A 25,577-nucleotide genomic window follows, 5' to 3' on the forward strand; every position below is an offset into this window, starting at 1 on the left:
GCGCGCACAGACTCGCAAATGAAATGTATTAGGCAGAAATCCCTGGTTCATCCAAGCAGCGAGAGTATACATTCGGGAGTACAGGCTACCTGTGGTGGATATGCGAGTAATGGAAATGCTTTTCAAAACTGGTGGCTGTGCACTCTCAGTCAGAGGAGGCTGGTGCAGAGTCAGGCTGAAGTATAAATCCAGTTTAAAGCAGATATGCTTTTCTGAAAGGATGTCTGAAATGGGATAGTCTATTGTTTGACTGCACACTCCCCTTCAAATTATACCCGAGTTCTGTCTGCCTCCTTGTTCTATGCAATAAACTTAGTCGTGTCCTGCCACAGTAATACAGATCATTAATATGCATGCCCCAGGCTGAATTTGATTGGCCACAACGTTTCCTCGTGAGATTACAAAATTGATAATTTTCCTCCTTTATTCTTTGTTTATCTAAGTTTATATTAAACTTACCATGCATGTAGGACTCTTATTTCATAATTAAACTCTTATTTTGGAAATTGACTCCACCAGTTATCTGTTTACAGCTTGTCAGGATGCAAAACTAATTTTAAAGAATGGTTGAGCTGACCTAAGCCACATAGGTACTATGTAGATATCAGAGACCAATTTATCTTCTTGAATCAACGCAGTATATGACACCTTTAAATTTATTTATAAGTAAATGTATTAAGTATATATAGACCATTTTGAGGGATGTAAACAATAACAATTGTTCTAATATATTTCCGGTTTTAGATTTTTAATTTCCAAAGCTTTCAAGAATTCAGAAACATTAAATCATCTCTTGTTACAGTTCTGAAATTGTTTGACGACAAGCAGGAACTAAAATTGTCTATAAGTACACATGAATACAATACATAAAATACAAAATATACAAACAAAAATATTTACATATATCCTTTGGTTGTGATTAATCATTTGACAGAGATGAAAATATTCAATCAATCAATGATACTGAACCGAAACTTTTAAATGGTATTATACCCAGTACATATAAAAGTCCAGAGAATTTAGTCCAGTACCTAAAATAGTGTATGATCAAGTTCACACAGCACTTCAAATCTGATAGTGACAACATGTTAAATGTTGAGGCTATAAGTTCTCCAAGCCTCAATGCACCTCCAATAACCTTTGTACTCACCAAAAATAATCAATAAGGCCTCAGTGACTCCTTAGCACAGGGCAAACGATTTTTCAATTCACATTTTCCATATCCTTTCAAAAGGTTTTTTGTGTTACTTACATATCAGGTCAGAGTGACCTTAAAAGCTATTTATTTTCTTATATATATATATATATATATATATATATATATATATATATATATATATATATATATATATATATATATATATATATATATATATATATATATATATATATATACACACACACACAAACACACACACCCTAATCAAGCACACCTAATAATTAAATAATTCTGCAATTAAATTAAATATTTAAACAAACTACACTTAAATATTAAAACTGTTAAACACAATTTTTTTATGACATAAAATAACATAAATTTATGTTCTAGATATTACATTTTGACATGTTTAATCCTTTATAGTCTGTTGTATTGTACACACAAACATATATAACATTCACAGTCAAACTTTTTTCGTTCAGTTTAATTGATACTGAAACAGAATTCACACTGTTGAAACATTTAGCTTTAAAAAATATCCCAATTCTACATCATTGCCACTTCTACAAACTATATATGAATCTAAAATATGTATGTACAAACATTTTGAATTGTCTGCAAAAAAAGAAAGAAAGCAAAAAGCATTTTGTGTCCCGTGGAAAAAAGTTTTATCACTCAATAACAAATGGTTAAATGATAGGAGAAATGTATAAACTGTAGTAGTTTTTAATATTACTTTGGCTTGTAATCATTTGATGTAATGCAATCATGTCAAATAAGTAACTGAATAAACCATTTATGAAATCTGACAGGAAACACAATGTCACTAATTTGACATCTGAATACAATCTAATAAAAATGTTAATTTCACAATCTCAGTATTCACATTTAAGTCTGTCCAGCTGCTCAAGGAAAAGTAATTTTAATGTGCATGATGTATGTTTAGATGCTGCTCAGTATTGTACATTTCAGTGTCATTGCAAATGTAAGTAAATGCACATTTTATGCAAAATACACATGAATACTGTGTATCACACAAACAGTTAAAGGAGCAGTAAGTGATTGTCTTCAGAAACATTTTTGTTGTGCTGGTTGAAAGTCAATTCACATTCCAATAGTAATGATTAAAGTAAATGATCTAAAAGTATTTATATGTATTTTTATATTCTAAAAAAATCTGCATCCAATTAAAAATTGTCAGGCCGATATTCTTCCCATAATTCTAATAAGTAGCCCAAACTGTCTGTCAGCAAATGTAGATTTGTACATCTGCTCGTCTGTTCACGCAGATGCGCCGTTTGCGCGTGCACACGCACAGCACGTTTATGTGCATACAAGACAGTCACAGCGGTAAAAACAAATGCTGAATCAAAACTTTTCAAAATCCTGAATCAATATTGCAGTTACTTTTGCTTGCTGCAGGAAGGATGGCACAATAGCTGAAGTATTTCTTTTAGACAGGTAATGTTATGTTTTAAAACACTTTAAGTCACGCAAAGCTAACGTAGATTGTGTTGTTTTATAAATGGGTTATATACATGGAAGTGTTGTTCAGCCACTAAAATCTTCCGGCAAATGATTGATGTGAGCATTTTCAATTTAGGAAAAAAATAGTGCTGCATTGATAATGTAGATTTTAAATTAGTTTAATAATAAAACACATGTAAATAGCGCCTAGCCTGCGTTACTGAGGTGAAGTATTTGTATACACATCGGTTCACTTTTGAACAATGACAACCTTTGACGTGCTCCCTATATTGTTTACCATGCTACTTTGAATATTCGATCTGATATAGCACGTTAGTATAGCTTAGTAATAAGTGTAATTCATGCACACCGCCGGTCGACCACTAATCATACAGTAGTCGCTTTAGGACAAAGTACGTGAGAGAGTGAGACCAGCAATCCTTGCATGCATGAAATATTGCACATTATGACATTATGAGTTTTACTTGCTACACAACTGAAAATGTGCTAGATATAATACAGTTTTAGTTCAGAGTTGTAGCATTATAAAGTACTATAAAGGTTTTTAACTGGCGAATGACATTTTCTAGTGGGGTCATCTTTAAGGTTCGTGTTTCATGAGGCGTGGCTTTGGACGGCAGGGGAGGGATTATGTTTAAAAGATATTATGCTAACCGGTTAGCATTTTGGCAGATCACCTACTGTTGAGGTTAACTTGTACTTAAAGCCCTGAAAAGTTATTTTTATAACTTTCAACTAAAAGATTAAAACTGTTGTTGGAAGCTTAATGCTGATCACATGTAACTTAAGTGCAGTTAGTTTTTAGCCTATTATTAACTTTTTCTATCTATGACATTTGGATTTAGGCTGTGACTGTTTATGAAGTACAATAAAACATACACCTAAAAATTTCTACAATAATCCAAAAAGCCAATGTTTTTGGTCATTTAAAGCAAGGTGAGAATAATTTCTGTATTGTTCTACAAAAGTACATGATCCCTGCAACCCTCCCTCTATTGACCTTATTCTTCAATGCAGAAGTGCGCTCGTTTTTGAGATTGTTTTAATACTTCTGATTCAGTCGCCTGTGGGAGAAATGACTAGGAATAATAAACGGCAGAACACGGTCAAGTGTTTGCATGACTATACCGACAAAGTAGAATAATATAATGAGAAAATGTCAGTTTGCAACATTAAGCAGCATAACAATGGAAGTGAATGAGACCGGAAGACTCAAGCCAAAATGATTCAAAAGGCTGTGCCCACTCGTACGCGGAGAATAAGGTGAATACAAATACCCACTTTAATATATAGATTAAATAAGCAGCGTAATTTTTGAACTTAAGACTTGCATTCTTCACACTCCTCTACTTTGCCAAAGTACTGGACAAGCTGATCACATTAGCGATGCATTGACCTGTGGAAATTATCCAGTTGCACACCGGATCTGTCATGATCTGATGTCAAGTTTAATGATTGACACCATTTCTCTAAAAGTGCTGCTAATGGAAACCACTAAGCATCTTCCTCTAAACGGCGTCCAATCAAAAGACTCCTTCAGCAACATGAGAAATTGAAAGTGCCTTTGGGCACTAATGCTATTAGCCCTGCGCTAAAAGTCACAAGCCTTCACTTTGCTGATGATACAACCTTCACTCTTGAGTAACAACGCAATAAATTGTTTGTGAAAATCAGAATCTTGTGATATTAGATAGTGCTGAAATCTATGCATCTATATTTAAGGTAGAGATTTGATTTGATACTGAGTGGCACTTACCTTGTTTGGAGCCAGAGCGGTCGCTGCTGGGTCCAGTGTTGGGTGTATATTTAGTGTCCCTGGTGGCGGCGCTGTGTCTTGTCCAATCAAATTCTTCAGTTTTATCTTGGGTGAACATACAGATGGTGTCCTCTTCAAACCCGCAGTGAAACTTACCTATGAATGCAGCAGAGAAACAGGTCAATGAGTATGTCGAAAGGGTTACATCAGAAAATTCAAGCCTTTTTAGCGGGATCACATCTGCACTAAATGTGCTCTTGGCTGTTTAGTTGAAATGATTAATATCAAGGTATGAAGGGCATCTAAAAGATGGTCTTTAGAGATTTGCACAATTTTACTATTCTGATTGAATTTATCATTAGAGATTAACTTTAAATATAAATAAAGTTGAACCTGGTTGATCCCTCGTTCAAATGTTTCAAGTTGAGATGAAATGTAACTGTTAAATGCTGAATTTGAAACATGCATTACCTGTTAAATAAATGTGATAGCACTGAAAAAATCAATCAAACTGAATTGAATATTTAAAAAACAGCTCACAGGATTTGAAAACTTTAGTACTTTCTTAAATTTATATAATTTTCAAACGCTATTCATACATCGACTCCTGTCAAAAAGGTAAGAGTTCCCATATTTATTGAGAGAAATAAATTCTTTTATTCAGCAAGAATGCATTAGCAATGTTCAGGTTATTTAAAAAACAAATTACTGATATAATTAAAATATAATTATTACATAAAATAAAATATAATAAAAAAACTAATTTATTAAAAAAATATTTAATTTGGCAAAGCATTAGCAAAAGTTCAATTATAAGATACTTATAACATTACAAAAAATATCAGTTTCAAACAAATGCTATTTTTTAACCTTTCTATTCATCAAAGAATCCTAAATTGCTCTCACAAAAATTAGCCACAACTGTGTTAAGCATCCACTGAAAATCATAAATGTTGCTCGGACATGAAGTCAGTGTGTATTACAATGATTTCTAATAATTATGTTACACCAAAGGTCACAAGGGCATAGATTTGCTCTTGACATTGGTGGGGTGCTATGAATGAACATAGGCTGTAGTTTTTCTGACTTTCAACAGAAATTCGACATGCTACTCTGAGACAATACTGTAAAAAATCTTACTGTTTTTTTGTCACGTTTCAAGTCCAAATATCTTAAAATTCTTAAATCAAAAATAATTTTCTAGATAAGCAAAACATATAGTCTTGTTTTATGAAATAATATGCCAAAAAAAGTGAGTTTTTCCATAAAACAAGCAAAATAATCTGCCAATGGGGTGAGATTTATCTTAAATTATCTGATGTCAAAAGGAAAAACAAGATAATTTAGCTTACCCCTTTGGCAGATTATTTTGCTTATTTTAAGTGAAAACTCACTATTGGCATATTATTTCTGAAAACAAGACATTATGTTTTATTGTCTTGAAAATGCTTCTTGATATAGGAATATTTAGATATTTGGACTAGAAACGAGACAAGAAAGACAAGTATTTTTTGCAGTTAACTGACAGGGATCATATTTATACTTTTACATTTACACTACCGGTCAAAAGTTTTAGGTCAGTAGGATTTTTAAATGTTTTAAAACCAGCTTTTCCTGCTCACCAAGGCTGCATTTATTTCATCAAAAATACAGTACAAACTGTAAAATTGTGAAATGTTATTGCACTATAAAATAACTGTTCAAAAGTAGTTTATATTTCATTTAATAATTTATCCCAGTGATTTTAAAGATGAATTTTTTAGCTTCATTACTCCAGTCTTATAATAATTATCATTGTTATTATTATTATTCAATATTATTATCATTATTATTATTATCATTATTGTTATTAATGGTAATAGTAATGAAAGCAATAATGACTGGAGTAATAATTACATTTGAAGCTACATACAATAAGTAATCAATAAATATTTAATAATTAAGTATTTAGCAATTAAATTTTTTTTTTACATTTATGAAATGCTGCCTTAATGAACAAAATAATTTTATTTAAATTATTCAATAAAATTATTAATTTAAAAAGAAAAAAAAACAGACCCCAAACTTTTAGTGTAGTGTAGCTGTTTATACTGCAGTTAGTTTTCAGACCATATTATTCACAAACTATATCAGCCTGCTATAACATTAGACTGTGTGTCAAAGCAGGAAAAACACTAGCGTTAACGTTACCATTATTATGATGGGAGTCAATTAGTCATGAACTTTTTGTTTATATGACACACTTTTCTTTTAAATAAGCTCCTTATGTCCACCTTTTTTTGCTGCTGCCATCCTCACTTGCGTGTGTCACTCACCTCACACACCTCATTTTTGCATGGGAAAATTCCCTCATTCCCTCGTTTACATCTGAAAGTAGCTTCTCATGACAATCATGATGTTCATATGTGTTTGGGGGCAGTAAGACTCGAGTAGAGAATGTGATTTAACCCTTTCTGTATGTCTAGGCTAATGTTAAAAGCGCTATTTTTTTTGTTGTTGAATGAATTAAATTATTGGTGGGGACATTTCAATAGCCGGAGGATATTGATGGGCAGAAGCGCCCTCCGTCCTTGTTAATTTTACGCCCCTGAAAGATTGAATATTCAGCTTTGCCATAACAGAAATAACTTTATTTAATCTGTTATTCATTTCTATTAATAATTCTCAATACTAAAATTTAAGTATTTTTGATCAAACGAATGCAACCTTGGTGAGCAAACCAAATTCTTTCAAAATTCTAAATATTAATATTTCTGCACCAACCCTAAACTTTTGAATGTCATACACATACTTTGTGTATGTATTCCTGGAATCATAATTTATTTAGGAACATCTATGAACCAAATGAAGATATTTCTTTTGAAATACTCACTCCAATGAGGATTCACCGGTGCTGTAAAACAGAAAGAGAAGAGGTTATATGTTTGAAAGCCTCCCCGTGAATGACTTACAGTAGATACTTTATTAATAAACCATTATGAGCAACAGCAGGGGACTCGGAGGAAGGAAAGAATGCCGTTTGCCCTTGGAGAGAAGTGTTTAGAAAGTGCTCTGGGCATCATTACCATGTATCACACAGTTAGTGAGGGGAAATGAAATGCGTGCGAGTGTTTGTGTTGGGAGAGGTCGTTCTGGGGCTCTGCAATGCTCAGGTGAACCATAAAGACCTGTATCTCTCTTCATTGCATTCACAAGCGGCCTATCTGAGTGCCGCAGAGAGCCGTGTGCTTCCAGGCAGCCTCATTGAGGGCGAAGGTGCATTGTGGAAGAAAGGTTTCAGAGGGCATGTGTGGAAAAGATAGGGAGACTGAAACCAATCCCTATTTCAACCAACTAAGCTCAGTGATGAATACAAAAAAAAAAAAAAAACCTGCACAATCCTGTTCAAGTCAAATGTGTGACTAAAGCCTCTAAAATTACTGATTATGTTAAGTGTATGGTTGAAGAAAAAACTACAAATAAATCAATGGTCATCCTCTCTGAAAATGTTAGAAAAATGTGTAAGGTTGTAGGAGAGCGAGAGAGAAAAAAAAATCAATGGTCATCCACTGAAAATGTTTGAAAAATAACTATCTTTAGCTCAAATATTTTACCCTTGTGTATCAGTTTTTTTTAAGTTATATACAGTGCTGAGCATATATAAGTACACCCCTCACAAATCCATCTTCTAAATTCATATTTATAATAGGAAGCTATACAATATTATATTTGTGCATATACATTAAATTAGTCAGTACTGAACCCAAATCTGGAGCTTATCTAATAAAATAACTAACGATAATGGTCCAAAAACTAGTACACCCAAATTTATATATTATAAAAAAAATTAAATACAAATTTAAAAAAGAGGGAAAATCAAGAAAAGCAAAAATTTGAAAAAATTGAGTTTTGTAGAATTTTGTAGGTTGTAATTATTTGTTTTTGCAATATTTTGCTTGAGTTTAATTGTTTTATAGTTCAATTTCTATATATTTTTTGTGACTAAAATATTATTTTAATAAATATATCTGTTTAGGGTCTCACAGCAAGAAGGTCGCTGGTTCGAGCCTCGGCTGGGTCAGTTGGCATTTCTGTGTGGAGTTTGCATGTTCTCCCCGTGTTGGCATGGGTTTCCTCCGTGTGCTCCGGTTTCCCCCACATGTCCAAAGACATGCAGTATAGGTGAATTGAGTAAGACAAATTGTCCATAGTGTATGTGTGTAAATGAGCGTGTATGGATGTATGATGGGTTGCGGCTGGAAGGGCAGCCGCTGCGTAAAACATATGCTGGATAAGTTGGCGGTTTATTCCGCTGTGGTGACCCCAGATTAGTAAAGGGACTAAGCCAAAAAGAAAATAAATGAATGAATATCTGTTTAATAAATCTGTTTTGTTTAAATGCACCAAAATACATTGCCTATATTCACTGAGAAATGGATAAAAATATTCATTTTCAAAATGGGGTGTTCTCAGTTCTCAGTAGCACCGTATAGGTTCAAAAATAGGGGACCAAATTGTCAGTGCATACAAATATTCATTTTTTTATTCGTGCTGCATCAGAAAATACACCACTCACACACATACAAACAAACTCTAATATCCATACCACACACACAATTATAATAATTCTAATTTGGTCTACATTGTCCAATTATTTCTCTACAGGAAAACCTGGAAAATATGCCAAAATATATATTTAAAAATGACTATATATACACTACCAGTCAAAAGTATGGGGTCAGTTTTTTTTTCATGTTAAAAAAAAATAAATAAATAAAACTATTCTGTTCATCACGGCGGCATTTATTATATGTAAAAAATTTTTTTTAAATTGTTAAATATTTATAAAAATTTTAAATAACTGCTTTCTTTTTGTATGTAGTTTCAACTGAAATTATATAATAATTTGAAAATAAATTGCATAAATTGAAATAATTGCAGCCTTGGTGAGCAGGAAAAGCTGGTTTTAAACATTTAAAAATCCTACTGACCTAAAACTTTTGCCCGGTAGTGGACATATGTATTCTGAAGCCTTGCCAACAAAATGGAAGACTGTGAACTATGCATGACTATTAACTGTGAGAGAATGCATGACTTTTTGCCTAAATTGGGGTGAAATACAGTCCTGAAGGTCCTGAGTATAAAGTAATTATTGGTGTAAAACAGATCTATACATATTCACCTAAATGAGGGTAAAATATTACAATTTTTTAACAGTGTTGGGAGAAACGAGTTACATGTAATAATATTAGTAATGAGTATTGTACCGCATTACTTTAAAAAAAGTAATAATATTTGAGTTAATTTTTTGAAAATGTAACGAGAGTTACTTTTTAGTTTAAATAATTAGCTTTTAAAAAATAAATTGCTGAATTAAAATCAAAGTAGTCACAGTAAATCACGCAGTCAATGAGAGAATGTGTTCATTATTTTGAACTCATTGAAGAAAAGGAAAATGGGATTGTCTCAATGAACAGTGAAGAAAAATAGTACAAAAGTAGCAAACACATTTAAACTTTCAATATTCTGTAAATACGGCATGTAAAGCTCTGGGGCCAGGAAGAAAAAGTAACTCAAAAGTAACATAACACATTACTTACCATAAAAAGTAACTAAGTAACATACCTAGTTACTTTTTAGGGAGTAACTCAATATTTTAATGCATTACTTTCAAAAGTAACTTTCCCCAACACTGAATTTCAATAAAAATATACCTTTCTGCCAAAATGTATGCTGTTTGCACTGACCAAACCAAAGTGATCACTAAAAATAAGCTGTCCAAAAGAAAAATAAGGATGCCTAAGAGTTAAGCTAAACATCAATATGTGTCTCTCAAGTTAAAAAAGTACAGTGTGTCAGTTGCCGTCTGGGCCGGAAAAGTGGCATCGGTTCTGGCATTTGATCAGGCTTGTATAATGAGAGAGATTAGCACAAGCACAGCAGATGTTCACAAGGGGTTGTCAGTGTAAATGTCTGCTTTGTGAACTGCAGGGGGAACAAATCCACACCAAACCGATGATACAAATGGAAAAAAGTAAGAAGTTGACAGGAGAGGGAAAGAAGGGGAATCAATTATCAAATGTCTGTTTACGTACGCAGAGTTTACAAATGAATGAATGAGTGAATGATGGGAAGTGTCAGGGGAATTGCAGCCTCCAGGGGAAAAAGAGGATGTTGTCAAGGAAGATGAGATGTTAGCAAGTCGACGCCTGTGGAGGTGTTGTGCGAAGTAAATTTGTGTGAAACATTCTATCAGATGTAGGATATCTTTAAGTTTGAAACTGCATTTGTCATCTCAGGCTAAAGTTGTAATCATTTAAATGGTTGGACAAGAGAAAGAGCAATGAAAAGGGTGGAACATTTATAACCAAATGGCTGCTGCTCTGCCTGTTATTAAGAGGTGCATCTCAATCCTTGCTCTGGCTCCTGAGGTCATGTATCAGTAGGTCATAGATGAACACAGGATCTGGTAAGGACAGCGATCTTGGTTCACTACACATTGGGACACTGTGAGAATATCCTGGAATTTATAAAAACAGCACAGCTAATATTGTTCAAATATTCATATATTTACGTTTTAAAATAACTAAATAAGTTGATTGTTTCATATATCAGCATCATTTAGTAGATTTTATAAACTTGTCCAGCTGTTAATGTTAAATATTAATAATTAACGGTTTATTTTAAGAAAAAAACTTTTCCTCCTTTTCCTCCGTCTTGAGTTTTGAAACTGGACTTTGGCAGCTGTTTTTCAATTCCAAGAACGCAAAGAACAGACTTGCGTTCTTGTGGAGACCCGTCTTGCCAAGTTACCTCGGAAGAGCGAACTCGGGAGAACGCGAGAACACAGAACGCGTCCTGTGAGAAATGAGATGTTGTGCTCTTCCTGATGGTCACATGACCTTCACACGCTTTTAATGGAAAATAATTTAAACATTACAGCATTCATACAACGATTTATTGTTTTTCACCTTTTTACAATATATACTATGCATAAAGACCTTACAAATATACACTGCACAATACAAATAAAACTAATTTTAATACGAATTTCAGCAAATAAACACCCTTAATGTGTTTATGCCTTAAGATTGTCATGGTAATGTTTACTTTCATCATTTCATTTAGGGAAACTCCTGACAGAAATAAGTTATATCTTCGAACATTTAATAATAAATCTATATAAAATGCTGCGCTTCCCACCTCCTTTATTCAGTCGCAATGACTTCTGGGACTTCTCGAGTGGGTTTTCCACTCAAGTCTGCATCAATAGTTGCAGAATTGGTCCTCAATATCAAGAATACATCCGGGAACATTAACGCATCCTACGTTCTTGTGTTACGGAACTGAACTTTGGCAGTTGATGATGACGTTACACGAGGACGCAAGATCGCTGAAGAACGCATATTTAGAAACAGCCACCTGAATCAGATCTTCAACTCGTTAACAGAGAGATGCATGATCTGATCCTTGTGTGTAGAGAGAATAAGAGAGACATACAAAATGTGCAGGGCGGGGAGTCCCAAGGACCGGAATTGAGAACCCCAGCGTTAAGGGAGTAGAGTGATCATCAATGCTCTCTGATTTTCAGGGACCGAATATTTCAGTGAACTGTAAGAGTTTGCAAATGAAAAAGAACTTAAAGAGATCGACTCCCTGATCAGTGCCCCGACTATTGAGCTCACTGAGATGCACCCAATGTTTTTTTGAATCATTAGCAGTCAGGAGTCTTTATTTAAAATAAATAAATGTTTTCCTTCCCTGTTTCATGCTGGTTTTATGCTTTATGACTCTAATTAATCATGAAACATTGACTACATCTTCTAATTTAGGCCCAAATTAAAATACATTATAATGCTTACAGAATCCCTATTACATTTAAAATAATTATTTTGCCATATCTTTAATGCAGTATACATGTTTCAAATAAAGTGTTACTTTTTTTGCAGAATTCTTATAGTAAAATATATTTACCAACTTATTAATTCCAACAATTGTTTTTGGATTAATCAATTTCATCTCACAAAACACTTGATATTAGATGGTTTTATATAGTGTACATCTCATGAGTATATTTCTTGTAACTAAACAACATTGCTCATAAAAAAATTACACAATCAATGTGTGTTGTGCGAACACTGCTCACGTTTGATGTTCACAATTTAAGACTAGCTATTTTTCCCCATTGCAAAATCGCAATTTAGAAGCTAATTATTCCATGAAGGTTACAGTTCCCTTTCTGTAAACCGCCCAGCTGTTTCTAAATGGGGTAAGGAGGAGAGGCTGCATTGCTTAAACCAAACAGATGTTGCATATTTGGAAACACGTGCCGCATTAACACACACTCTCTAAATTGATGGGCTCCCCATTCTCTCTCCCTTTTCCTTTCTCTCTTCCTCCTTCCCTGTAAAAGTACAATTAGAGCTATTGGAGCAGGAGGCAAAAGCAAAACGTCAACATCATTAAACACACAAGCAATTAGAGCCAGTGTTCGGAGAGGATTCGCTGCCGTCCTGCTCAAAGGCAAGCTTTAAGGTGAATCCTAACCATATTCAGGCCTTTCATTTGAACAAGTCGGATAACAGGCGAAAAGTGCAGAGCCGAGGAATTATTTGCGGTAATGTAATTCAGGCTAGATACACACGCCATGTTGTCTTATCGTAAAGAGCGAGCTTTGCGATACCCATGCAAAAACCCACAGGCGTTTCAGAAATAAAATGTAATCACTGAGTCCAAGCAATGCATCCCACGCATAATCAAAAGGCTATAAAAAATTAATGAGTAGAATCATACATGCGTCCTCATCAGCATACTTCATATTCATCCATTTTGCTACAACGTTTACATTAGCATTTAAATGACCTGTAGTCGATCATTATTAGTAATATTATCATCGGCGGTAAACAACTAAACAAACAAATAATGCTATTTACGAGGAGCGTATAGTGAAGTCGTGGTGAGGTGTGCTAACTGTTTGACAATACAATTATAATAGCTTGTTAGCAATGTCCTCTCAGCCTGTTTGTGTTCGTGGAAAAGGCTCATAAATAGCTGCCAGTTGGTGGCTTTCCAAAGCAATCTACAGGCAGCAGCAAGTTTATATGGTGAATAACGGCTTTATAGAATGATACCGAATGACACAGTCCATCAATTCTTCTTGGTGGCTTGTTAATTTGTCTGGCACTGTCCGCGCAAAAATTTGAACCGCAGCCATTCAAAGTCTTAACAAATACTGGGCAACCTTTGCCACAGGTTACGAGCCTTGCCAATAAAAATTATTACCAAGTGTTGGAAAGAGAGGGAAAAAAATATTGAAATGGCAAGGGAATGGCTGATTCTGGACCATTCAGTGAACTAAAATAAACACAAATATTATACTAAGTTCTGTAATCATTTTCCCATTCCATAACTGTTTTTGTTCATATACTGTAATGAAGGTCAACAACATTAAATCGTACTGAATTGTGAATTGTATGGACAAAAACACTGATACATTTCCATTTAATTATATATTACAAATACTGCAATTCTCAATAAAGTTTTGTGTGGTCAGCTGAAGTCCATAAAGCTGTACATCTTTTAAACAAAATGTAAGTAAAAAATTATAATTTTCAGTTTTGAGTGAATAACCATAAACCCTTAATATTAAAAATTTATTCATGTTGTACATGACAGGAAAATGTAATGTAATCTCCATCAATGTAACGCATTTAAAGATCTGATAATATAATATAATATAATATAATATAATATAATATAATATAATATAATATAATATAATATAATATAATATAATACCCTTTAGGGCGACACAGTGGCGCAGAAGGTAGTGCTGTCGCCTCACAGCAAGAAGGTTGCTGGTTTGAGCCTCGGCTGGGTCAGTTGGCGTTTCTGTGTGGAGTTTGCATGTTCTCCCTGCGTTCGCGTGGGTTTTCTCCGGGTGCTCCGGTTTCCCCCACAGTCCAAATACATGCTGTACAGGTAAATTGGGTAGGCTAAATTGTCCATAGTGTATGAGTGTGAATGAATGAGTGTGTATGGATGTTTCCCAGAGAGGGGTTGCAGCTGGAAGGGCATCCGCTGCGTAAAAACGTGCTGGATAAGTTGGCGGTTCATTCCACTGTGGCAACCCCGGATAAATAAAGGGAATAAGCCGATAAGAAAATGTATGAATGAATGAATAATTCCCTTTATTAATCTGGGGTTGCCACAGCAGAATGAACCGCCAACTTATCCAGCATATGTTTTTACGCAGCCCTTCCAGCCGCAACCCATCACTGGGAAACATCCACACACACTCATACGTTACAGTTAATATTAGCTTACCCAATTCACCTGTACTGCATGTCTTCGGACAGTGGGGGAAACTGGAGCACCCGGAGGAAACCCACACGAACACTAGGAGAACATGCAAACTGCACACAGAAATGTGAACCAGCGACCTTCTTGCTGTGAGGTAAACGTGCTACCCACTGTGCCACTATAATATAATGTAATATAATATAATATAATATAATATAATATAATATAATATAATATAATATAATATAATATAATATATGGGCAGCACGGTGGTGCAGTGGGTAGCATGATCTCCTTACAGCAAGAAGGTCGCTGGTTCGAGCCCCAGCTGGGTCAGTTGGAATTTCTGTGTGGAGTTTGCATGTTTTCCCTGTGTTTGCATGGGTTTCCCCCACAGTCCAAAGACATGCGCTCTAGGTGAATTGAATAAGCTAAATTGGCCGTAGTGTATGAGTGTGTATGTAAGAGTGTATGGGTGTTTCCTGGTGTTGGGTTGCAGCTGGAAGGGCATCCGCTGCATAAAACATATGCTGGATAAGTTGGCGGTTCATTCCGCTGTGGCGACCCCAGATTAATAAAGAGACTAAGCCGAAAAGAAAATGAATGAATGAATGAAAAATATATGTTAGTATTAGTTTTTTATTTTAAATAAATATATTTATTGAGCAATTAAATTTGTTGTGTGTTTTAGTCTCTTATTATTTTTATGCATGTATAATATATGATATAATATATACTATTTTTTCTCTAGTTTTAGTTAAACTATGTGTTATAATATTTTATATATTTGTTTTATGTATTCAGTTTTATGAGGACTATTTAGCTTTTGATATTGCAAATGTTTAATATGGTGTTAACGTGTTCAAAAATAGTCCACATGACTTGTAAAGGAATATGACTCTAAGAGAGAACGTCAAACAGACACGAGGGTGAAAAAATTACAACTGGATTTTCAGTTCTGGGCAAAAATCAAACATTAAAATCTATTGCCTTTGAGCACAAACTGAAAGAAACTTTATAGCAATATAAACCGCTGCCAAATGCATAACTGCAAACACAAATGTGCATTTTTAGACAGCAGCAGAAGGCCTCCACACAGAGAGCTTCTTCACGCATTTACAGAAGGCTTAAATGCCAGTGTATTATTGTGAAAGCGGGGATATGGATTGTGACTGGTGTGATTGTGCTATCACCTTCTCCAGGCTATTTGAGCCAATTAAAATGCATAATGTCACAGTGGCGAAAGCTGGACTCTTTGATGGAGGCGCTCCTGGTGTGAAAGTCATCCCATCAATACAGATGGTCTTTTCCTATGAGGCCCGTGGCAAAAATGACTTGAGGGAGAACGCAAGAGCAGACAGGGAGATGTTATGGAATGAGACATTTTCAATTTTTCAGCACTGGTATTTCCATTACCTGACACAAAGACCGTGTAGAGCCATAGGGCTTCATATCACATGGGTAAAGCTGCTGAATAAACTATGAGGGGAATAAATGAAATAATGATCAGATGGAAGAATAAATGTTTTTTTTTGGTGGGAGGAATTGTAATTGGACCTGTTTTTTTTCTTGCAAAATTCCTATTTTTATAAAAGTATAACAGTGCAAAAGGCATTTTTAGAAATAATTATAACCAAATTCATGTCCACTAGCCAGTGGTTGTAAAGTGTACTGAAAAATCATACTCATAATCATAGTAAAAGTACCATTACTTGCCCAAAAAATGTAGTGCAAGTAGAATTAAAGTGTCTTATGTAAATATTACTCAAAGTATGAGTAAAAAGTAGCCCTTTTAAAAGTACTTAAGAGTAGTGTGTAGTATTACACTGTGAAAAGTGGATGCGTTCACATGCAGTTTGTGCAGGGATGTGTAAACGCAACATTCTGCATTGCATTCAGTGATCTTCCTATATTGGTTCCTTCATTCGTTCCTTCTTTCCTTCCTTCCATTGTTTGTTTGTTCTGTCCTTCATTTGTTTGTTTGTTTGTTCGTTCCTTCATTCATTTGTTCCTTCCTTTGTTCACTCGTTCATTCTTTCCTTCATTCTTTTATTCCTTTCTTCATTTGGTTCATTTATTCATTCAGTCATCTCTTCCTTCGTCCTTAGTTTGTTCAGTCCTGCCTTGAATCTTTCCTTCATCCATTTGGTCCTTCCTTCCTTCATTAGTTCAGTTCTTCCTTCCTTCGTTAGGTTCTTCCTTCCATTCCTTGTTCTGCCCTTCTTTCCATTCTTCATTCGTTCCATTTAATGATTGTTTAAGGCTTCATACAGTCATACTTCATACATTTTTAACACTTCCAAAGGGTTTGCTTCATTTATAAGGTGCCCATGTCTTGAGGTTGTTCAGTATGATGCGATTTACTTTCTATGTGTGATTTGATTGGACAGGAACCACAGGACTGATTTTTCTAATTTGGCCAATCACCATAGACAAGAAAAAATAAAGTAGTGACTGCAGTTTAAAGGAAAATTGTGGAGTAAAAGCACTGATAGAATTCTGTAAAAGGAAATCACAATTCCTGAGAAAATCTACTCAATTACAGTAATTGGCGTATTTGTATGATGTTACTTTACACCACTACCACTAGCAAAGGTTTAAAGCCTTTAAAATAATTATTTTGTATGTTCAATAGAAGGAAGCAAGTTGTACATCTTATGATATGAGAGTAAATACATGATGACATGATTTCATTTAGTTTGGTTGAATAACTATAGCCCTTTAACTTTTATTATACACTGGTGTTACACACAGTGAAAAAAAATGTTGAATGCAACGTTGGTCACTTTGTATTTAAAGATTTCCCAAATGCATGTATGCAAACAAACTTTTTCATCCTAATTACATTCAAAATGACTCTTAAAATAATTAAAATGAAATATAAAAAATATTAAAATAATATAATAAATGTGCACTATCATTATCAGGTAAATAAATAGTGTAACATGTTAACTTTTACAGTAGTAGATAAATTGTTTTAACTAAAATAAATGTGTTATTTTGATTAAAAGGTCTTCTTTTTCATTTCCTTTTCCTTTTTTAGCGTTCCATTCCTTGACAAGTACAGTCTTAGGGCTTCAAATTACATGAGTAAAGCTTTTGAATATTAAGCTATGAGGGAAATAAATGAAATAATGATCAGATGGAAGAATAAATGTTTTTTTTTGGTGGGAGGAATTGTAATTGGACCTGTTTTTTTTGTTGCTAAATTCTTATTTTTATAAAAGTGTGAAAGTATAACACTGCAAAAGGCATTTTTAGAAATAATTATGGACAAATTCATGTTCACTAGCAAAGGTTTAAAGCCTTTAAAATAATTATTTTGTATGTTCAATAAAAGGAAGCAAGTTGTACATCTTATGGTATGAGATTAAACACATGATGACATGATTTAATTTAGTTTGGTTGAATAACTATAGCCCTTTAACTTTTATTATACACTGGTGTTGCACACAGTCTGAAAAAAAAAATGTTGAATGCAACGTTGGTCACTTTGTACAAACCTTGTCATTATAATGCAATTTAAAATGTCCTTTAAAATAAAAAATTTTAAATATTATAATAATTGTGTACTATCATTATCAGGTAAATAAACAGTGTAACACGTTAACCTTTGCAGCTGTAGATAAATTGTCTCGTTTTAATCATAATAAATGTGTTATTTTGATTAAAAGGTCTTATTTTTCATTTCCTTGTCTTTTTTTAAAATATTTTTTTAGCCTTTTATTACTCTACAAGTACAGTCTAAGTGCTTCAAATGACATGAGTAAAGCTTCTGAATATTAAACTATGAGGGGAATAAATGAAATAATGACCGGATGAAAGATATTTGTGTATGTGTGTGTGAATGCTCCAGCTATTTGGCGGTCATTTCTTGAAAATCTCCTATTATCACACATCAGAAAGAGGGTAAAGGGCATTCATTTGCTATTGAGAAATACTTCTGGATAAGTTCAGGCATGTCAAACCACAGGACATGTCAAACTATGCACAGTATTTCCCGTCCACTATAAGATCTAAATTCTAAAAGAGTCTTTAAAGAGCTTCTAATATCACAGACAGTGTGGCTGTGCAAGCTGGATAACAGAAGGCTGTGCTCAGTTAATGAATGTGCCCGTGTGCATCCGGCCCTTAGTGAGGTCATAAAACTGCCACATTACGATTGGTTTTCCAGAAAGGAGGGAAAGGGTTCAGGCACCACAGACGAGGGTTTAGGTGACTTGATCTATACGTTACCTGTGTCCCGACTCGCCTCTTTAAGAAGCACAAAGCAAAACAATAAGATCAATCTATAGCTCTAAGCAAATAGTAGATCACATGAAAATAACAAAATGCATGTCAACAGATGAGTAACATGTTCATTTACTGTATTAATCTACACAGTCTCTACCACACTCTAAAAATGATTAGTTGGCTTTACTTAAAATACGCGAGTAAACCTCCCAGCAGGCACACAACATCATAAGATGTTATTATTAGGTTAGATTTAGGTTGTGATGTTGGGTAACCAAAATTCAATGTCTAGCCAGTGTCTAAGAACAATGTTATTTTGACATCCAATAACGACGTCAAATGATGTTGATATTCGATTAATTTTAGGTTGTCTTGGAAAGTGACCAAAATCCAACGTCGAACCAACATCTTAAACCAACGTCATATTGACAACAAATACTAGTTATTCATCAGGTATGCATCCAAAATACAATGTGTGATAGAAGTCATAGTGGTAACGTCCACACAATATCAAGCTGTAACATTATTAGATGTTGACATTTGGTTATTTTTAGGTCACGTTGGGTTCTGACTTCCACCCAATTTTCATTTCCAACCAAAATGCAACGTTGGGGTATAACATCAATCAGATGTCATGTTGACGTCCTGCTGGGCTGTTGCTTTTAAAATGAACAGTTGATATTGAGTAAACACATTGCCTTAAAACTGTGAAGTAAATTAAATTAAAAATAAGATTAAGCTTAATTAATTAGTTTAATTAGCTTTTAAAGCAATGGGTTTACTCACTTTTTTAAGTAAAGTAAATAATCACTTTTCACAGTGTACATTCACAAATAATTCAAATGTCCTCTGGCTGTTATTTGTTATATTAGCAGATTTATACTAAAATATTCAACACAGCTAAATCAATAGACTGTTCTTTCTGATTGAAAAAACAAGGCATTTTTGTCTGGCCTGAAATGTAAGTATATTTTTAAGTGATTCGTGTGGTGATTCAGTTTTTAACTGGTAATCATTGACCTTTAAGAGAGGACACCCACCCAATTGTCAGTATTTGGTAATCTGTGCACTGACATAAATCTATATTTTCCATGAGTAGTTTATATATTAGTATGAAACTGTCAGCGAGCCCAAAAGTCTGATAACATTGGTGAATGTTTTGCATTTTTCTAAATGAATAATAATCATGCATAATAGAACTAAACTGAATGCATAATCATTTGCGAGAGAAGTATAATTAATTTCCAAGCAGACTTTGAATCCCAGATTTTCAATGCCGTCTCTGTGGGCATTTTTCTAAGGATGAAATAATATTACAAAGTCATTTTATACCATAATTGTTGATTTTTATATTATTAAATCAGTGTAATTATAGTTTATGTAATCTAAAACCATGAAACTAAAATCATTTTTTATATAATATTATAAACTTCTAATATTACCTGATATAAAAAAATACCTTATTTTATTTCAGCTAATTTCATTAACCAAACTAAAATAACTAAACATAAATATAAAAATATATTCATACAATGATTTAGATTAATATTAAAAAATAAATGAAATAATGAATAAAATACAATATAATTTTTAAAAAATCAAAGCGTACTGACACTAATTCTATACATCAAAATGACAAATCAGTTAAAAATACTACTGTTAAATTGTTAAATAGCAAATGCAGCCAAAAAACCACCACAAAATCCAACTAACCAGTATGAAAATTAAATATTTATTTTTGGGATTTGCTAAAGATTACATTTAAAAATTGTAGTAAATAATTAAGTGTTAAAGATCAACTTTAAATGAGAGTTAGACAATATCAAAGACAATTAAAAAACGTCTCTAAAACTGATTACCAATATGGCACAAATATATTTTACCTCCCTACTGTCATACTGTATTTGAAGACTCTCTACTTTACTGTAAAAAATATGTGTTTTAACAGAAACGCCGGACTGAAGCGCATGATTCACAGGTGTAACTTTTAATGACATTTAAAGTAGTTTCAAATAATAATAGTGTTTGGGTCTGTCATGTAGATTATGGTTCAAAAACCGAGCAGCAAGTACTGTTATTACTTGTTCCTAAAATGTAAGCTTCCTCTAAGCATTTATTTTCTCCACTAGTAAAAACAAACACGACCACAATCAAACAAGCATTTTTCTTACCACTGTAGCGGATGATCCGTTCTGTGGAATCGCCCTCTCCGAAGCGTGTAATGGGTGTGAGGCGCACCTGATAGGCCTCGGGTTTGATTAGTTCGGTGAGGTTGTAGCTGAGCAGCTCTCCTTTCTGGATGTTGTCCTCAATAGGGATCTCCTGCTCCCACCATCTCTGATGGCCCATCTGAGGAAAAGTGCATAATTACAGCCTTTTTATTCCAGCAACTCATGATTAAGCATCAAGCCAGCACGCACATAAGTAATGATTCCCCAAAAGGTCCTTTTATTAACACAAAGTCCCCAGGGAACAAAAGCCATGCATCAAGATACGATCTCTCTCTACTATTAATTAAAAGCATAATTCCAAAATATTATAACATAACACATACTGTGTGTAATATTGAAAAAGGATGACCACCTCTCTTTCTGTGGACATTTTTGTGTCACACAGAGCTATTAGCATATAAAAAGATAGTTCACTCAAAAATGAAAACTCTGTCATCATTTACACATCCCAACCGGTATGAGTTTCTGTCTACTGTTGAACACAAAGAAGATATTTTGGAAAATGTTGGAAACTTGTGGTCACTAAGTGCATTTACAGTACATGCATGTTATTAGGCAGATTATCCTTTACAAGATGATATATGTATTGTGTAATGTCATGTAAATGTGTTACCTAGACTTGTTTAATCAGTTATACGTCTAAAATGGCTTAAAAAAAATCTAATTGGAGCAGGTATTTTTTTTGCCAAACACCCTGATTTTACACATGAATTCCTTTATCAGCGTTCTAGCAGTTTATTTGTGTGGTATGTTTGATCATGCAAGGTACACGTCAAACACATTGCAGTAAGGGTAGAAAACATCATGGCTACCAATTGTTATCTGTGAAATTCATTAAGAATACCCGCTTCCACCAGTCAATACTGCAGACACACATCTAGTTTGAGTTCACTACTTCTAGACAGGGGTGTTGGTAATGTTTCACACACTCCGACATTTCTTGTCTTAATAAAGCATGAAATCGTGTCATTGACTCACGCAGTTGATGCAGAATCTTCAAAACAATAACAAAAAATGCTGCATTTGCAGGTAGTGTAAAGAAGTGATAACATACAGAGGGCGCAGCTGCTGACAGATTTCCTGCCATCATTTTTAAGTACTGACACTTCTGTTTGAGCTGTGACTTCACTGGCATGGAGAAATCTGGAAAACCTTAGAATCTCATGTAAACACGGTTTTCTGCATAGCTGATGCATAAAAAATATTTTAGGTTAATTTAGTGTATACAACTACACTCAATTTCCATATTTTAGATTGCTATAATAGACGTCATTGGCTACTGGTTTCCAACATTCTGCAAAATATCTTCTTTATTGTATTTTTGTTTGCTATAATGAAAGTCAGAGACTACAGGTTTCAAACATTCTTCAAAATATCTTGTTTTGTGTATTTTTGTTTGCTATAATGAAAGTCAGAAACTACTGGTTTCTAACATTCTTCAAAATATCTTCTTTTGTGTATTTTTGTTTGCTATAATGGAAGTCAGTGGTTACTGGTTTCCAACATTCTGCAAAATATCTTCTTTTGTGTATTTTTTGTTTGCTATAACAGAAGTCAGTGGCTTCTGGTTTCCAACATTCTTCAAAATATCTTGTTTTGTGTATTTTTGTTTGCTATAATGAAAGTCAGAAACTACTGGTTTCCAACATTCTTCAAAATATCTTCTTTTGTGTATTTTTGTTTGCTATTACAGAAGTCAGTGGCTACTGGTTTCCAACATTCTGCAAAATATCTTCTTTATTGTATTTTTGTTTGCTATAACGAAAGTCAGAAACTACAGGTTTCCAACATTCTTCAAAATATCTTGTTTTGTGTATTTTTGTTTGCTATAATGAAAGTCAGAGACTACTGGTTTCTAACATTCTTCAAAATATCTTATTTTGTGTATTTTTGTTTGCTATAATGGAAGTCAGTGGTTACTGGTTTCCAACATTCTTCAAAATATCTTGTTTTGTGTATTTTTGTTTGCTATAACAGAAGTCAGTGGCTTCTGGTTTCCAACATTCTTCAAAATATCTTGTTTTGTGTATTTTTGTTTGCTATAATGAAAGTCAGTGGCTTCTGGTTTCCAACATTCTTCAAAATATCTTCTTTTGTGTATTTTTGTTTGCTATAACAGAAGTCAGTGGCTTCTGGTTTCCAACATTCTTCAAAATATCTTCTTTTGTGTATTTTTGTTTGCTATAACAGAAGTCAGTGGCTTCTGGTTTCCAACATTCTTCAAAATATCTTGTTTTGTGTATTTTTGTTTGCTATAACAGAAGTCAGTGGCTTCTGGTTTCCAACATTCTTCAAAATATCTTGTTTTGTGTATTTTTGTTTGCTATAACAGAAGTCAGTGGCTTCTGGTTTCCAACATTCTTCAAAATATCTTGTTTTGTGTATTTTTGTTTGCTATAATAAAAGTCAGAGACTATTGGTTTCTAACATTCTTCAAAATATCTTATTTTGTGTATTTTTGTTTGCTATAATGGAAGTCAGTGGTTACTGGTTTCCAACATTCTTCAAAATATCTTGTTTTGTGTATTTTTGTTTGCTATAACAGAAGTCAGTGGCTTCTGGTTTCCAACATTCTTCAAAATATCTTGTTTTGTGTATTTTTGTTTGCTATAATGAAAGTCAGTGGCTTCTGGTTTCCAACATTCTTCAAAATATCTTCTTTTGTGTATTTTTGTTTGCTATAACAGAAGTCAGTGGCTTCTGGTTTCCAACATTCTTCAAAATATCTTCTTTTGTGTATTTTTGTTTGCTATAACAGAAGTCAGTGGCTTCTGGTTTCCAACATTCTTCAAAATATCTTGTTTTGTGTATTTTTGTTTGCTATAACAGAAGTCAGTGGCTTCTGGTTTCCAACATTCTTCAAAATATCTTGTTTTGTGTATTTTTGTTTGCTATAACAGAAGTCAGTGGCTTCTGGTTTCCAACATTCTTCAAAATATCTTCTTTTGTGTATTTTTGTTTGCTATAACAGAAGTCAGTGGCTTCTGGTTTCCAACATTCTTCAAAATATCTTCTTTTGTGTATTTTTGTATGCTATAACAGAAGTCAGTGGCTACTGGTTTCCAACATTCTTCAAAATATCTTCTTTTGTGTATTTTTGTTTGCTATAATGGAAGTCAGTGGCTACAGGTTTTTAAACATTCTTCAAAATATCTTGTTTTGTGTATTTTTGTTTGCTATAACAGAAGTCAGTGGCTTCTGGTTTCCAACATTCTTCAAAATATCTTCTTTTGTGTATTTTTGTATGCTATAACAGAAGTCAGTGGCTACTGGTTTCCAACATTCTTCAAAATATCTTCTTTTGTGTATTTTTGTTTGCTATAATGGAAGTCAGTGGCTACAGGTTTCAAACATTCTTCAAAATATCTTCTTTTGTGTATTTTTGTTTGCTATAATGGAAGTCAGTGGTTACTGTTTTCCAACATTCTTCAAAATATCTTTTTTTTGTGTTCAACAGAAAAAACAAACAAACTCATAATCACTTGAGGGTGCGTAAACTTTCATTTTTTAGTGAACTATCCCTTAATACAATTTACTTTACTTCTACATAAAACATTTACAAAGGTCCTGGCCATATGGTGTTAATCAAAATGCACAAGCGTTTTCTGAGATGGCACAAATTCTCTAAACAAACACCTACACACAGCAAGAGGTGACATTTTCAAACAATGATGCTTTTCACTGAGGAAAAGAAGGCACATGAGGTGATGATCACAAAAAAAGTTTCTGAATGGGCAAAAAATAAACATTATTGAATTTTTAGTGAGATATGTGAGCCGGCTAATTGATTTTGACGGGGCACTTTAGCTCCCTGACCCTCTCAATTAACTTTTTACAGCAAGCTGAATTTGTGCATTATTAGAAGAAGTCAATTCATTCCTTCACTGCGGGCTTGAAAGAAAGCATAAATGGATTGTGGCCGATGCCTCTTATCGTTATTGTGGTGGTACTGCAGATGAGAGGACACGTCTAATTAAAATCCAGCACTTCTGAAATCTTTCTGGATCTCCCGAAGTGAACTGCTGATCAGTAAACAACCAGAATGAGTGTTTTAATCACAAACAGAGAATCTAAAAGTTGAGAAAGTGTTTGAGAATACCCTGGGCTTTTATTTGTCTAGTCTCATGTCAATTCAGCAATTCAAAGCCCTCATACATCTTTCATTACAAGTATTTCAGATTACAAGTTTTCATTCCCAGGGAGTGTAAATGCAAAAGTTTGTTTTCAGGGAAATGCTTGAATTGTGAGCATCAAGTCAACATTAAATGATGTTTAAAAAACATTTTGCTTTGGTAATCTGATGTGCAGTACACTACTGAACAAAACTTTGGGGCAGAAATTAAAAAACTACAACTTTTTTTTCTGTTTAGATCAATTATGTGACAGTGAAATAAATGAAACATTTCAAACAAATGATTTTCTTTTTTTA

General features: G+C 33.7%; 1 protein-coding gene across 1 annotated transcript in view; it reads right to left on the reverse strand.

Annotated features, from left to right (window-relative positions):
• Positions 1-25,577, reverse strand: part of mdga2a (MAM domain containing glycosylphosphatidylinositol anchor 2a) — a 228,554-nt gene that overhangs the window by 11,738 nt on the left and 191,239 nt on the right. Inside the window, exons 11-13 of the mRNA XM_056476965.1 lie at positions 21,089-21,266; positions 7,276-7,296; positions 4,404-4,559 (exon numbers count right to left, since the gene is read on the reverse strand). Of these exons, the coding sequence (XP_056332940.1) occupies positions 4,404-4,559; positions 7,276-7,296; positions 21,089-21,266 (355 nt within the window). The remainder of the gene's footprint in view (positions 1-4,403; positions 4,560-7,275; positions 7,297-21,088; positions 21,267-25,577) is intronic.

Source organism: Danio aesculapii, chromosome 17 (genome assembly GCF_903798145.1).
Source record: "Danio aesculapii chromosome 17, fDanAes4.1, whole genome shotgun sequence".
NCBI lineage: Eukaryota > Metazoa > Chordata > Actinopteri > Cypriniformes > Danionidae > Danio > Danio aesculapii.